General features: G+C 30.1%; 2 protein-coding genes across 2 annotated transcripts in view; one reads left to right on the top strand and one right to left on the bottom strand.

Annotated features, from left to right (window-relative positions):
* LOC143235085 (uncharacterized) lies at positions 1-9263 on the top strand. The gene is made up of 8 exons (XM_076472883.1): positions 1-180; positions 1321-1518; positions 1881-2025; positions 3687-3908; positions 6845-6990; positions 7311-7478; positions 8031-8172; positions 8854-9263. Exons 1-8 carry the CDS (start codon positions 8-10, stop codon positions 8881-8883), a joined length of 1224 nt encoding a protein of 407 aa, XP_076328998.1. The 5' UTR covers positions 1-7; the 3' UTR covers positions 8884-9263.
* A 1151-nt stretch (positions 9264-10414) lies between these two features.
* ND-39 (NADH:ubiquinone oxidoreductase subunit 39) overlaps positions 10415-12196 on the bottom strand; it is a 40966-nt gene continuing 39184 nt past the window's right edge. Inside the window, exons 10-11 of the mRNA XM_076472884.1 lie at positions 11850-12061; positions 10415-10596 (exon numbers count right to left, since the gene is read on the bottom strand). Coding sequence (XP_076328999.1) covers positions 11882-12061 — 180 coding nt within the window. The 3' untranslated portion in view covers positions 10415-10596; positions 11850-11881. The remainder of the gene's footprint in view (positions 10597-11849; positions 12062-12196) is intronic.

Genomic DNA, 12196 nt, shown 5'->3' with positions numbered 1-12196 from the left:
GTAAAACATGAACGAAGAAGAAATAAACCAAGAGATTCGAGACTCAGATGCATTAATTTTGAATAAGCACCCAGTTACAGTACATTTGACAACTCAAGAAGACTCCAGTGTTCAAATGTTCCCAACAGAAGAAAATGTAGGAGAGTTAATAAATGACACAAATAGATTCTACAGTACACGGTAAGCTCTCGAGTAATTAAAAAGTGACACACTGATAAAACTCCAATCTAAAGAATGCTGAAGAAATGTAGCTTTTGGGAAATAGTAGCAGCAAAAAGAAGCCGTTATTGCACAAAGGAAAACGTGTATCTTATTTTTTAGAACAGATGCACATGGTGCTCTAGGCAGAGGATTATAAATTTGAAATGCCTGGTTCTAGCTGGCAGATACACACTCACTGAGAAGGTTGCAGAAGGAAGGTCTTGTACCATCAGTTAAACATGCAGCAGGCTCAATGATGGTTTGTTGTGCAGTATCATCTTCACAAAATTATTTGAATCACAAATGAACATGATTATCCAAAAAGCGTAGATAAGAAGTGAATGAAATGGCCATCACAAAGTCCAGAGCATAACCTTGTAGCATAAATTTGGAATTTGCTGAACTCTGTGCTTAACAGAATTACCAATTAAAAAAGAGCCTTTGGGCACTTTTTTTTTTCTGATAAGCTCGAGCTACACATTGAGCTATCTGAGCTCTATCAGACTGTATTTTAGCATCATAAGCCATTAATGTTATTCCTGAGCCACTAGAAGGCAGCAAGGAGAGTAAAAAATATTTAGTTTCACTCATAAGTGGTATCTGTGGGTTTCTTGTCAAAGAAGTTTTTGACTTTGATACTAAGTGTTACTAAATTAGGGAACTGAGGAATACAAATTGTCTGCTACTTATCTTTAATTGCATTTTTGAGTTGTTTTGTATTTCAGCTATATTTGTTGGCCCAAAATACTTTTAAAATATTAATAAGGCCTTTTCGTCTCTTTTCTTAGAGTTTCTAGTCATTTTACTAGAAGTCACTCAAAATTAAGTACATTTTGTCTTATTTTCATCTCCCTGTATTGGGAGTTATGTATGAATTACTAGTGCTAATTTGTTTTATCACAGATTTAATTAGTAACAACTATATCTTTTCTCTCTATCACAATTCATATTTTGTTTATTTAAATCTCAATAACACTAATAGTTGCAAGACTGGTTAATTAGCAGCATATTGGTTTATTTAAGAATGTGATATAATTTGGTGCATTATCATATTTAAGAAGCATGTTACTGCAATATAGTGTGATATGTCTTTTACTGATTATTGTTATCAATATTTAGAGAAGATAGTCAAAACATCCAGACATTAAGCAACAGCAAACCTCAATTTTTCATTGAGGTGGATGCCAGTGCAATAGCTTCATTGAGAGCAGGAACACAATATACCCTGATTCCTGTTGATATCCTACAAAGCAAAAGTCCATCAAGTAAGCATCTTCTGCATAATTCGTGTGAAACCCAAGAACATTTAAACACTAGGTAAGACATTTAACAATCATTTACTCAGATTGTATGTAATTTTACACCAAATTATTGATATGTTTATTTATTAATTGACCTTATAAATATTAATGGTAAATATTATACATAACTGGATACATATGAAAAACGTGAATAAAATTAATACAAATGTTTTAATACATTTATTCGAATTTTGAAATTTATTGTCGTATATACGTATTCAGGATTTTTGAAGTATTGTCATAGAGGGAGGTTCTTTATATTATACATACTTTTTACAGGTATTTACTGATAAAACATATTTAATTCTTATCAACATTTTATTTCTCACTAACTTCTGATTTTTTAAAATGCAATAAATCATTATTATATTTTTTTAGCCTTTGGGATTATGAATCAAGAAATCAGTGTTCCAGTCACCTACAGAGCAGTTCAGCTGATGTAAGTCCTTCCAATGCCTCAAGACCAATTCTGAATTTAACAACAATAAATGTCGACGATAGTGAACATCAAAATTCCACAAAGGTTAGATAAAATATGCCTAAATTTCATTAAACTAGTACATAGAACCAAAAACCTACAATCTCATATGGTTTACATTATAATTTTTTAAAACCGTATGTTTATAGAATGATAAGTTTCATACAAAATATTATATTTGCTATTTATGAAATTCCAGTTGAAAAGTTTTCTATGAAGTGGTGGCTCTAAAAATCCTCAAACTAAATTCTTTTAAAGTAATTTGTTTATTTGTTTTTCAAGTATTTTTAACATATTTATATAACCATGAACATATGCAACAAAATGAATAACCTTGTCATACAAAACTGTCTAAGCTTTTAGTTGTGGAATGCTTTTACTGAGAGTGTAGCATTTATGAGTGATGTGTATATAATACTGCATCACATCACAACTGATAATAATGTAAATCACATTATTTTTTCTAGGCTTTATACAAGTTTCCAGTAAATTGAATGTAAGATACTGTTGCAACAATGAATTTGTGCTGTAACCTAGTGGGTCCATTAAGTTTTTGTTTTGAGCAAAAAGCCTCACTGGCAGCAGTATAACAACAAATAATTAATACAAAATTGAAATGATATAATACATACTACAGGGTGGCCCATAAGTCCCTACCCATCCATATATTGTGTCTAAACAACATTATAATATTAATGATAAGTTGAAGGCAGCTGTTACTGCATCATTTGGAACAATAATCCGTTATGTTGAGGAAAATGTCTCGCAGAACATGGCATCGCATAATATTGTGCAGTGAGAATGAGGGATAGCACACAGATACATTGGATACATAAGATATATGGATGGGTAGGGTTATGGGCCACATTGTAGAAGCCTGAACTGGTCAAGCAGGAAAAACATTGTATGATTTATCATGTTTTTTTTTGCTGTGCTATAATATTACACACACTACTATTGAAACATATGTAATTGTCCTTGAGAACAGTCAAGATTAAGAATGATATGTGTGTACATATATGTATATATATTTATATTGTTTTCTTCCACACATGTCGACAACAAACAGATTCAACTTCCCAGGGAAATGCTGACAATTTTATTACTATAGATAAAGTCTCACATATAAAATGTGATTCAATTCAGGAAAACACAGATTGAGTACTTTACATGTCTAATTGCTCCTTTAGGTCATTCAAAAATTTTTTCAAAAATGGTAAACTGTTAGCTTGTCTTACTAAAATAAAAACTTGGTAAACAAAATTACCAACTTTGATTTTTACCTTCTGCAAATATGCTTTGATATGTTTAATCATTTTGGTAGTGGTTATTTTCTTAACTTTCTTTCACTCTCTTCTAACATTTGAATCTAAAAGGAAAATTACTCAAGTAGAATGTTTTAAGTGTCCAAACTGATTCCTATGATTAAAATAATGGAACTCCTAAAACATTTTAGACTTTTGGACTAATAGGTTGTAAATTATCAATGAAACTTTAATACTGCTAATACCACTCACATAAAGGTCACAATAACAGGGACTTCTCATAATAATAAAAAAAAAGGTTGGTGAAGTAAAAGTTTGAAACTATATGTATGTTGTATAGTATTCTAGTTTCTTTATCACAAGTGAGTCTATATAGATATTTATTTATTTCATACAGTATATTTTGTTATATGCCTTTTATATTTTAATATTATTTTACAGAGCACAAAACTGCTTAGTCCAACATCCAAGACTCCAATTGCTTCCAATTGCTTTACGATAATTCCAACTCCTCATGCTATTCAAGACTCTCAACTTTGTGGAACCTCTGTGTCAGATAGTTGTTTCACACAGCACAGCCCTGCTCTGTTAAACACGCAAAACTTGGTTCATGGTTCTCTTATGGGTCAACATGGTCCTCCAGTCTGGTCTCCTATGAATCAAGTAAACTCTTGTGCCAATTTCTAAAAAAATCTATCTTTCTCTGCCTCTCTTTGTGCTTAAAATAAACATGATAAAAACTATGTCTAAAAATGTTAATCATAAAACAGGATACATTTCTATATGAAAATACACATTTTTCTTGCAGGAAAAATGATACAATTTCATGATAGTTAGGCCAAACAGTGTGTGTGTTAAATAACATCAAAGTGATTGTTATTGTATTTATGAACAGTAAAAGTTTGTTCTTTATAAGTCAATACTTCTGTATTTCCTCCTCAAGTCTCTCATGCAATGACATTTCTTGTTTGACCTGCTAAACCAGTACTTTTAAATTTCCAAACATTGTGGGGCTAGTCAACTCACAGGTTGTACTGGTGTTAACAATGTAGAATCCCAGATGTTAAAAGTATTTGATTACTGGAATATCTAATACTTATCCAGTGTGCACTTAAAACTATGTAACAACTAATACAAGTAATACTTTGACTCTATAAAATTTAAAATAATATTTTGTTTCTTAATTTTATAAGCTTTTAATTCTTATCAAAGGAATCCTTCCAGTACTAGAAAGCCAGATGAACCTTGGCTGTTGGCCAGATATGGCCCATGGATCACTGGTTGGTTGGGCAGCTCTGTGCTAAATTATTGACTTTGAATTATTTGTTGCTGTTGTAATAGTTTTCTTTTGAACTTTTTAAAAAACGTTTTAATGGTGTCATTGGTGGAAACTTCATCTCAATACTTCCCTATAATTAACAATTTTAAATTAAATTATGGAAATAGTAGTCAATTTAGTACTTCCCATTTATTATAGTATATTTTAAAGCATAGTTATCTGTGTGTGAACTGTCATACAAAATGTATGTTACATAATATGATAATATTTACCCTTGGAAGATTGCATACTATTCACGTGATTATCCTCTAATTCACAGTATACAAAACCTAAAACATTTCTTTAAGGAAATCTGTGTTTTTCAGTTTCAAAATTTTGTCCAAAGCTGTGAATAATTGATAAATGAAAAAACAAAACAAAAAACATTCATAATAATATAAAAGCTACTAATCCTTGGTTTGGTCACAACTGATGTGTACATTCAAAATTTATTATTTTTCTTTATCATCTGTAACACTAGTTACTTTTCCTTTTTTTTCCAACAAGTTATGCGAGCAACATGGAATAACTATGCCATTAATTACTAGATATGAAACTGTTTAAAGAACCATGTGACATCTTTGTATAAAAAATATATAAATTAAGATAGTGGGATTTTCATATATACCATTTCCCTATTTTTTGGTATCTTTGATTATCTTACTTCTTCAGACTATCAACCCTTTTACAACAGACTTGGTATAATCCACACAAGTTAATGATTTATCTTGTAACTTTTTATGCACTATGTATACCTTCACAAAATTTGGTACTTTTAGTAAAGATTGCACATCTTTTGTACACAAAAAATCTGATTTTTTTAATGAAGTATTTTTACTGAAGACTTGTTTGTTTGTTTTGGAATTTCGCACAAAGCTACTCGAGGGCTATCTGTGCTAGCCGTCCCTAATCTAGCAGTGTGAGACTAGAGGGAAGGCAGCTAGTCATCACCATCCACTGCCAACTCTTCTTTTACCAATGAATAGTGAGATTGACCATCACATTATAACACCCCTATGGATGAAAGGGCGAGCATGTTTGGCACGACGGGGATGCGAACCCACAACCCTCATATTACGAGTCGCACGCCATAACACGCTTGGCCATGCCTGGCCTTTTGTTTGAAAAAATATCAAATCTGTTTCACTACCAGTCTGAGTACAAAGTAATTTTTATGTAATGATCAAAAGCTATTCTTACATCCCAAAAACTGACATGTGTTTCAGTGCCTAAAACTATCTAAATACATTTCAAATATTTGTTTTAAGTAAAACTTCATATTTTGTCTGTTATTTTTTCTACCCTAAGTATATAGGGTCTGTCAATTTGACCAACCTCATAACCACCATAAAAAGTTAGGAAATAATTACAAATTACATTGTTTTTCTTCATTCTAGAATGATACAAATTATAACACAAAAGGTTTAGTCTAAATAACTTAAATCTCATAACATTATAAATTTATAACAATCTATTATTTTTATTATATTAACCTTCCAAATTGTGCATGGCTAACATTACAGAAAGTTGCATTGATGTGGAGCACAGTGCATTCCTGGTACTGTATCCAATAATATAAAACTGACCTTTAGCCTTTACAAAGTGACCTCTCTTGGTTAGCTTAGGTGAACTAGTATTTTGTAAAATACAATCATATTTTAATTATTATAAATTATATATAGATTATTATTATTTATAAATAAATTCTTAAACTTTTCTTAAAACATAGAACAGTAAATAAGTAGAGCAGTTATATCTTAGTTTGATGACCTTTGTACTCATTTGCCAATTGCTTATGATAGGTTGCTAAGCCTTCTCAAATTTCACGTGGAAGATGTGAAACTTTTTTTTCATGTTTTCCACATATATTTGAAATAACTACAAAATCATAAATAATAATATCAACATCACAGAATTCCAGTATAATTTATCAGTCTCATGTAATTTCAACCTATCTGCTTGAAATCTTGGTTCAAAAGAATGAGATGGCTACCTAGCACTTTAAAATGGCTGAGAAAACCACTTGGAGGGCATTCTGAGCTTTTGATTGATTATTCATACATCTTTATTGAAGTGTATATAAAAACTGTTTCCAAAAATACTTTATTTCTGTAAAGAAAATTCAGTTTTGACATATGGCATTTGCTACAGTGTACTTCTCATTATTTGCTAATGTTCACGCTATTCATAACACAAAAATTTTACTTATATTGTTGAGTGTATAATTTTGAACAAAAAAAAAGTTACCAATGAAGAATAATTTTGTAAATTTCTATTTCAGACAGGAACATCTTACACCTTTAGTTCCTTCCCAGCATGTGTTACTGTTACCCCAAGCAACTCATCACTTAATTCAATTGTTGCTAATCCCACAATTTCTTTAAATAGCAGTGGTGAAGAAGTGAACAATTCACCAGAATATTCAAGGTTTGTTCATTTTGATGGAAGTGATAATTAGTCTTGAAAAGTAAGAAGACAAGAGAGTAAGAGCAGTTTTTAAAGCAATAATTAATAAAGGTCTGTATGTAGGACTTGTTTGGCTATAGAATTACAATGGAGAGAGAACTAATTTCATACATTCTGCAGATGTGTAATACACTTTAATTAAAATGTGTTCAATTAATTTTGAAAATTTTATTGACCAGATAAGAAAATTATCCTTTGAGCATTTTATTTTGATATTATTAAGTTACTGTTGTTTTGTTTTTAAGAGTCAGTCATTCTTGTACTACTATTTCACACTTCAGGATACCAAAGAGCAAAGAGATTACTGGACTAGAAACACCTGGTATGCAAAAAATGAGATTGGCTTCCACAGGGCAGTTCCAACAAATAATTGGATCCCTTGACAGTGTTCCTTTTTTTCTACCACTTAATGGCCGTGAAAATCATAACGAGAAGGAAAGGAAAAGACGGTGATTAAATTAACACATTTATTCACTTTCTGCTCTTAGTGCACTCTTCTTAAAAAGACTAGAATGAGGTTTCTAGGATCAAGAGAAAAAGGAAATTAGGATTTAACACATCTACCATAACTTTCATTAAAGTCCAGTAAATAAGCAGTTAAATATTTTTACTATGACTGAAATAAATTATTTTAATTAGATTAAATTATCTTGTCAAATTTCTAAAATTATCACAATTTTATGCTTTGTTAAATGTTGGTATATTTTTTTCACAGAATACATTAATGACAGTTACACAAGACTTGGAACAATTAATTGAAATAACTGACTATTGTTTAATTTATAATTTTAAAGAATTTAGTTTTGTTATTAAACTTCAAAAGTATGATTATTTATAAATATGAAATAAAACATGATTTTGCCAAAATTTCTTTTAAAGAATTACTTCTTTCTCACTTAATATATTGTACATAGATTCATGTTAAAGTTAACTACTAAATATTTAATGTTTTTTTACAAGCTTATATGCATATATACTGTTATAATTTCTACATTTTGAAGAGGACGAATTAAAAATGCTTGTCAAGGCCTCCGCAGTTTAGTTCCTGGACTCAGTGAAAAGACAGATAAGGCAACTGTATTTGAGTTTACAGTGCAGTATCTTTTGCATTTGAAGAGACATGTTGGGATACAATATGATAAGGTTAGTATTATAAAACTATGAGCTCTATAGTAATTTACAGGTTTGTTTACTGCAGTCAAAGAATAGATGAACATACAGGTTACTCTGTATTTAAATTTAGTGCAATTTAAAAATTAGATATAGATGATATTGTTTCATTGTTTGTTTATCATCACTTAAGAAAGTCCAGTGAGGCAATTGAAATTTAGTGCAATTTAAAAATTAGATATAGATGATATTGTTTCATTGTTTGTTTATCATCACTTAAGAAAGTCCAGTGAGGCAATTGAAATTAAATAATTTTTTTCATATTATCTTGTTTTAACTTGTATACAAGATATTTTTATGGTTACCATCTGTTTACATTAGTAATTAGTATATGATCCAGTTGGGGAGAGAGAGAGAGAGAGAGAGAGACATGAGACAAATTAACAGCATGTGTTATCATGACCACTAAACTGTTTTTCTAAAAAGAGAGAGAATTTTTATAACTTCTGTTTGATACATTAATATTTAACTGAATTGTTTTATTTTATAAGCCATGAGTAAAAAGTATATAAAAAAGCCAATCTCATCATTTTCTGCTACTTTGTTAACGTAATATTATATTATCAGTGATGATGAAATATGATTTTGTAGTGCTGGAACATTGTAGTAAACATCTGTTAGTTATTATGATTTGATTTTTCCCCTCTTATTCAGGATTTTATTGAGAAGTATTTGCAGTACTGAATATCAGATTTAATGCACAGCTTCTGTCATGTTCTTAGAACGGTATCACCAGATGACCATAGAAAAAAAGCAATGCGATTCTCCAAGAAAAATGAATTTCCTATATAATTGTATCCAAATGTTTTAGAATATGTAAATATAATTTCTTCCAAAATATTACTGATTTGAAACTCTCTTGATCATTCACAAAGCAAGAAGGAATTATATATTTACAATATGAATCAAACAAGCATGATCTTTAGTTTCTTTGGTATTTCTTATAATCCTAAAGTTTGGGAAGTGCTAGTGAACTAAATATTTTTATCTTGGCAGATTTTTTTGTAAGATTTTTTTTTTTCCTAGCATGATGAAAGTTTGGAAATAAAAACTTGAAATAACTATGTTTTTGTGTTCACATTTCTGATGTACTTTCATAAACACTTTGAAGTATCTAACCATACAATAAATCAAGGTATTGGAGTCATGAATATATATATATATATACATAAACAACTTCATGACAGAAGCTTTATGCTTCACTAATTTAATCTTGTATGCACCATAACAGTTCACGTTATTTAATCATCACTTCTACGTCTGTCATACTATAGCTGATCTGATAAAGCCCTGGTATTGGGAGAAAGCCTCATCAGCACTGGATAAAACAAATACGATGATATTTGAATGATAATCAAAGTTGATTAAAATGTAAAAAATTAATTATTAATCCTGATTTAAATGAGATTGATAAAAATAACACTTGAACTTAATCAGGTAATTTGATAACACAAACAGCATCATGGCTACTTCAGATGATTTATAATATGGAATTAAATAATATACAGACAGATGAAAGAAGCTTACAACACTCCAAAACAAGTTTTTGAAAGACTTCAGGGTACCTCACTTTTTAAATTAATTTGTCCAAAGCTGTAAATAATTTATAAATCTGAAAAACACCCATAATCAGATAAAAGCTATTTATCATTGAGACTGGTAGTTAAATGATTCAAAGAACAATCAAAACAATAGCAACAGATGTAAACTGTTATATGCCTGAGGCTGTTTAAGCTCCTGTTACAGTATGCAGTAATTCTAAAGAAAAATGGGTAACTCAGATTTCATATTTTATGTGGTTGTTACAAAGTTGATGAAATGAACTTGAAGATTGTAAACTGTTATGATAAAGAAAATAACATTAAAACTTTATATTTATTTAGGATGTTCCAGAACTTCTTCAAATGAAATTTTAAATCTTTAAGATGAAAAAGTATTTTTAATCTTGCACAAAAATCACCTTTTCCAAATTTTCTTATGTACAAAACAACTTGCAGTTTTTACTACAAGCTTGCCAAACAATAAGATACACATACTATCAGAAGTTGTAGTATGTACTGTTTGATAGTTACATCATGGTTGCATGGTTGGTCAAAATAAACAAGTCTGTATAGAGAGAGTTGAAGTAGTTATATTGCTTATTTATAAGAATCTTGAAATAAATGTCAGCAGGTGCTATTCTCACATATCTTTTTAAGTCAGTAGCAAGTGTATCCACAATGTTCTGAAACCACTTTATTAAATCATAACTTGCATAAACTTCTTTTTTAGAACAAAGGTTATCATTACAATAACTTCCTAACCAGAACAAATTACTTGCAGATGACTTAAACTATTGCTACGTAAATACTTCTTATGATCAAATCTGTACACACAGTTTTCAAGAATACCGATTTCCTGAAAACAGAAAGAAAAAACTTTAGATTTTGAGATTTAAATTTACTGTAAATAGAAAACTTGTACAAAAAGAGAGCCACCTTCTTGCCTTCCCTTACCAAAAACATTTTTAATTACATTACTGCATTTGAATCCAAGCCATAAATAAATGAAAAAGATTTTATCTGATCTAATGAAAAGCATTTTCATGATTGATAATTGGTTATCACAGTACTGAATTTTACAGTTAAACAAAAGCTATTTAAACAAAAAAACATGCTGTTTACTTAAGAAATAAGTTTCAAAAAATATGTTGTGCTTGGCCAGTGACAACAATTTATCTTTAAGAGGAAAATAAAGATATCAACAACAAAAGAAAGGTAATACAAATGCTTACATGTCAATGGAAAGTAATAATACTTGTGAAAGAAAAACAAGATAGCAACAACATATGCATACATACAGATACACTTTCATACTACTGTGTAGTAATAATACTTAGAACAGACAATAATACTTCGCCTGTAGCATAACAACCAGTCTTAAAAAAATTGTTCTATTCCATAGGTTACATGTTTTTGTATTACTGAGCAGCTACTGGACTTTATTATTCTCAACTAACATTACTACAATTCAATTCACTGGAATTTACTGTGATGAAGAACAAATTTGTGTTCTTCTACATGTTATTAGTACAAGTCATTATTAGTTATATTCTGTACAGAACACATTTATTCTACTTATCTTTACTCAAGTTTCCTAGTATTGCTCATCATTATTCATTACATGTAACATGGAACATTTATTCTACCTGTTATTTATAATGATCAGAAACCTGCTTGAAGTAAAAATGTATCTCTACATAGCTGGTATGGGTATTAAAACTTTTATTAAAATAAGTAGAGAACAACATTTCAACCTGAAGATGACCTAAGAAGGTCAAAATGTTGTTCTCTACTTTATTTTAATACCCATACCAGCTATCTTAAGATACATTTCTACCTGTCATTACCAAAGTTTGCTGGTACCATTATCAATATAATTTGTAGGTATATATTGTATGGGATACACATTTCTTCTACCTATCATTACTAGTTTGCTCATTTACACTGTATGAAACAAATATATTCTTTACTTTACTAAGTGTGCTGTTCCATCTTCATGTAAATGATATTACTGGCACAGTTTCCATACTATAGGTATCTTTATACATTTGCCATTGCTCAAAAAAATTGTGTACAAGAGTAGTAAGGATAAAACCTGGTCACACCTACTTTTAACTACTGCACAACTTTTTTTATTCCTTTCACATAATTGGAGCTGGAGGTGCTGGTGGCTTTTCAAATTCCCCCAACTCAGTATCATAATAAGCCAAAGCACGGAAAGGTCGAAGCTCAAATGGTACACGATCCTCCATGTATGTCAGAGTGATGCCAAGATCCTCAAGGGAAGGTACTCCACGAGTAGGAGTGTCAGTCACATGCTCCTAGAATAAGATTATATTACTCAACCGGAATAGCTTATAATAAATAACCTTCTCGAGTAGTTATTTATTTCCTTCTTTTATCCTCCTAGCTGCATTAATAAATTGTAAAATAAATATCATTACCACACTATCCAA

This window comes from Tachypleus tridentatus, chromosome 12, assembly GCF_004210375.1.
Source record: "Tachypleus tridentatus isolate NWPU-2018 chromosome 12, ASM421037v1, whole genome shotgun sequence".
Lineage (NCBI taxonomy): Eukaryota > Metazoa > Arthropoda > Merostomata > Xiphosura > Limulidae > Tachypleus > Tachypleus tridentatus.
This window is presented reverse-complemented; position numbering and strand designations above follow the sequence as displayed.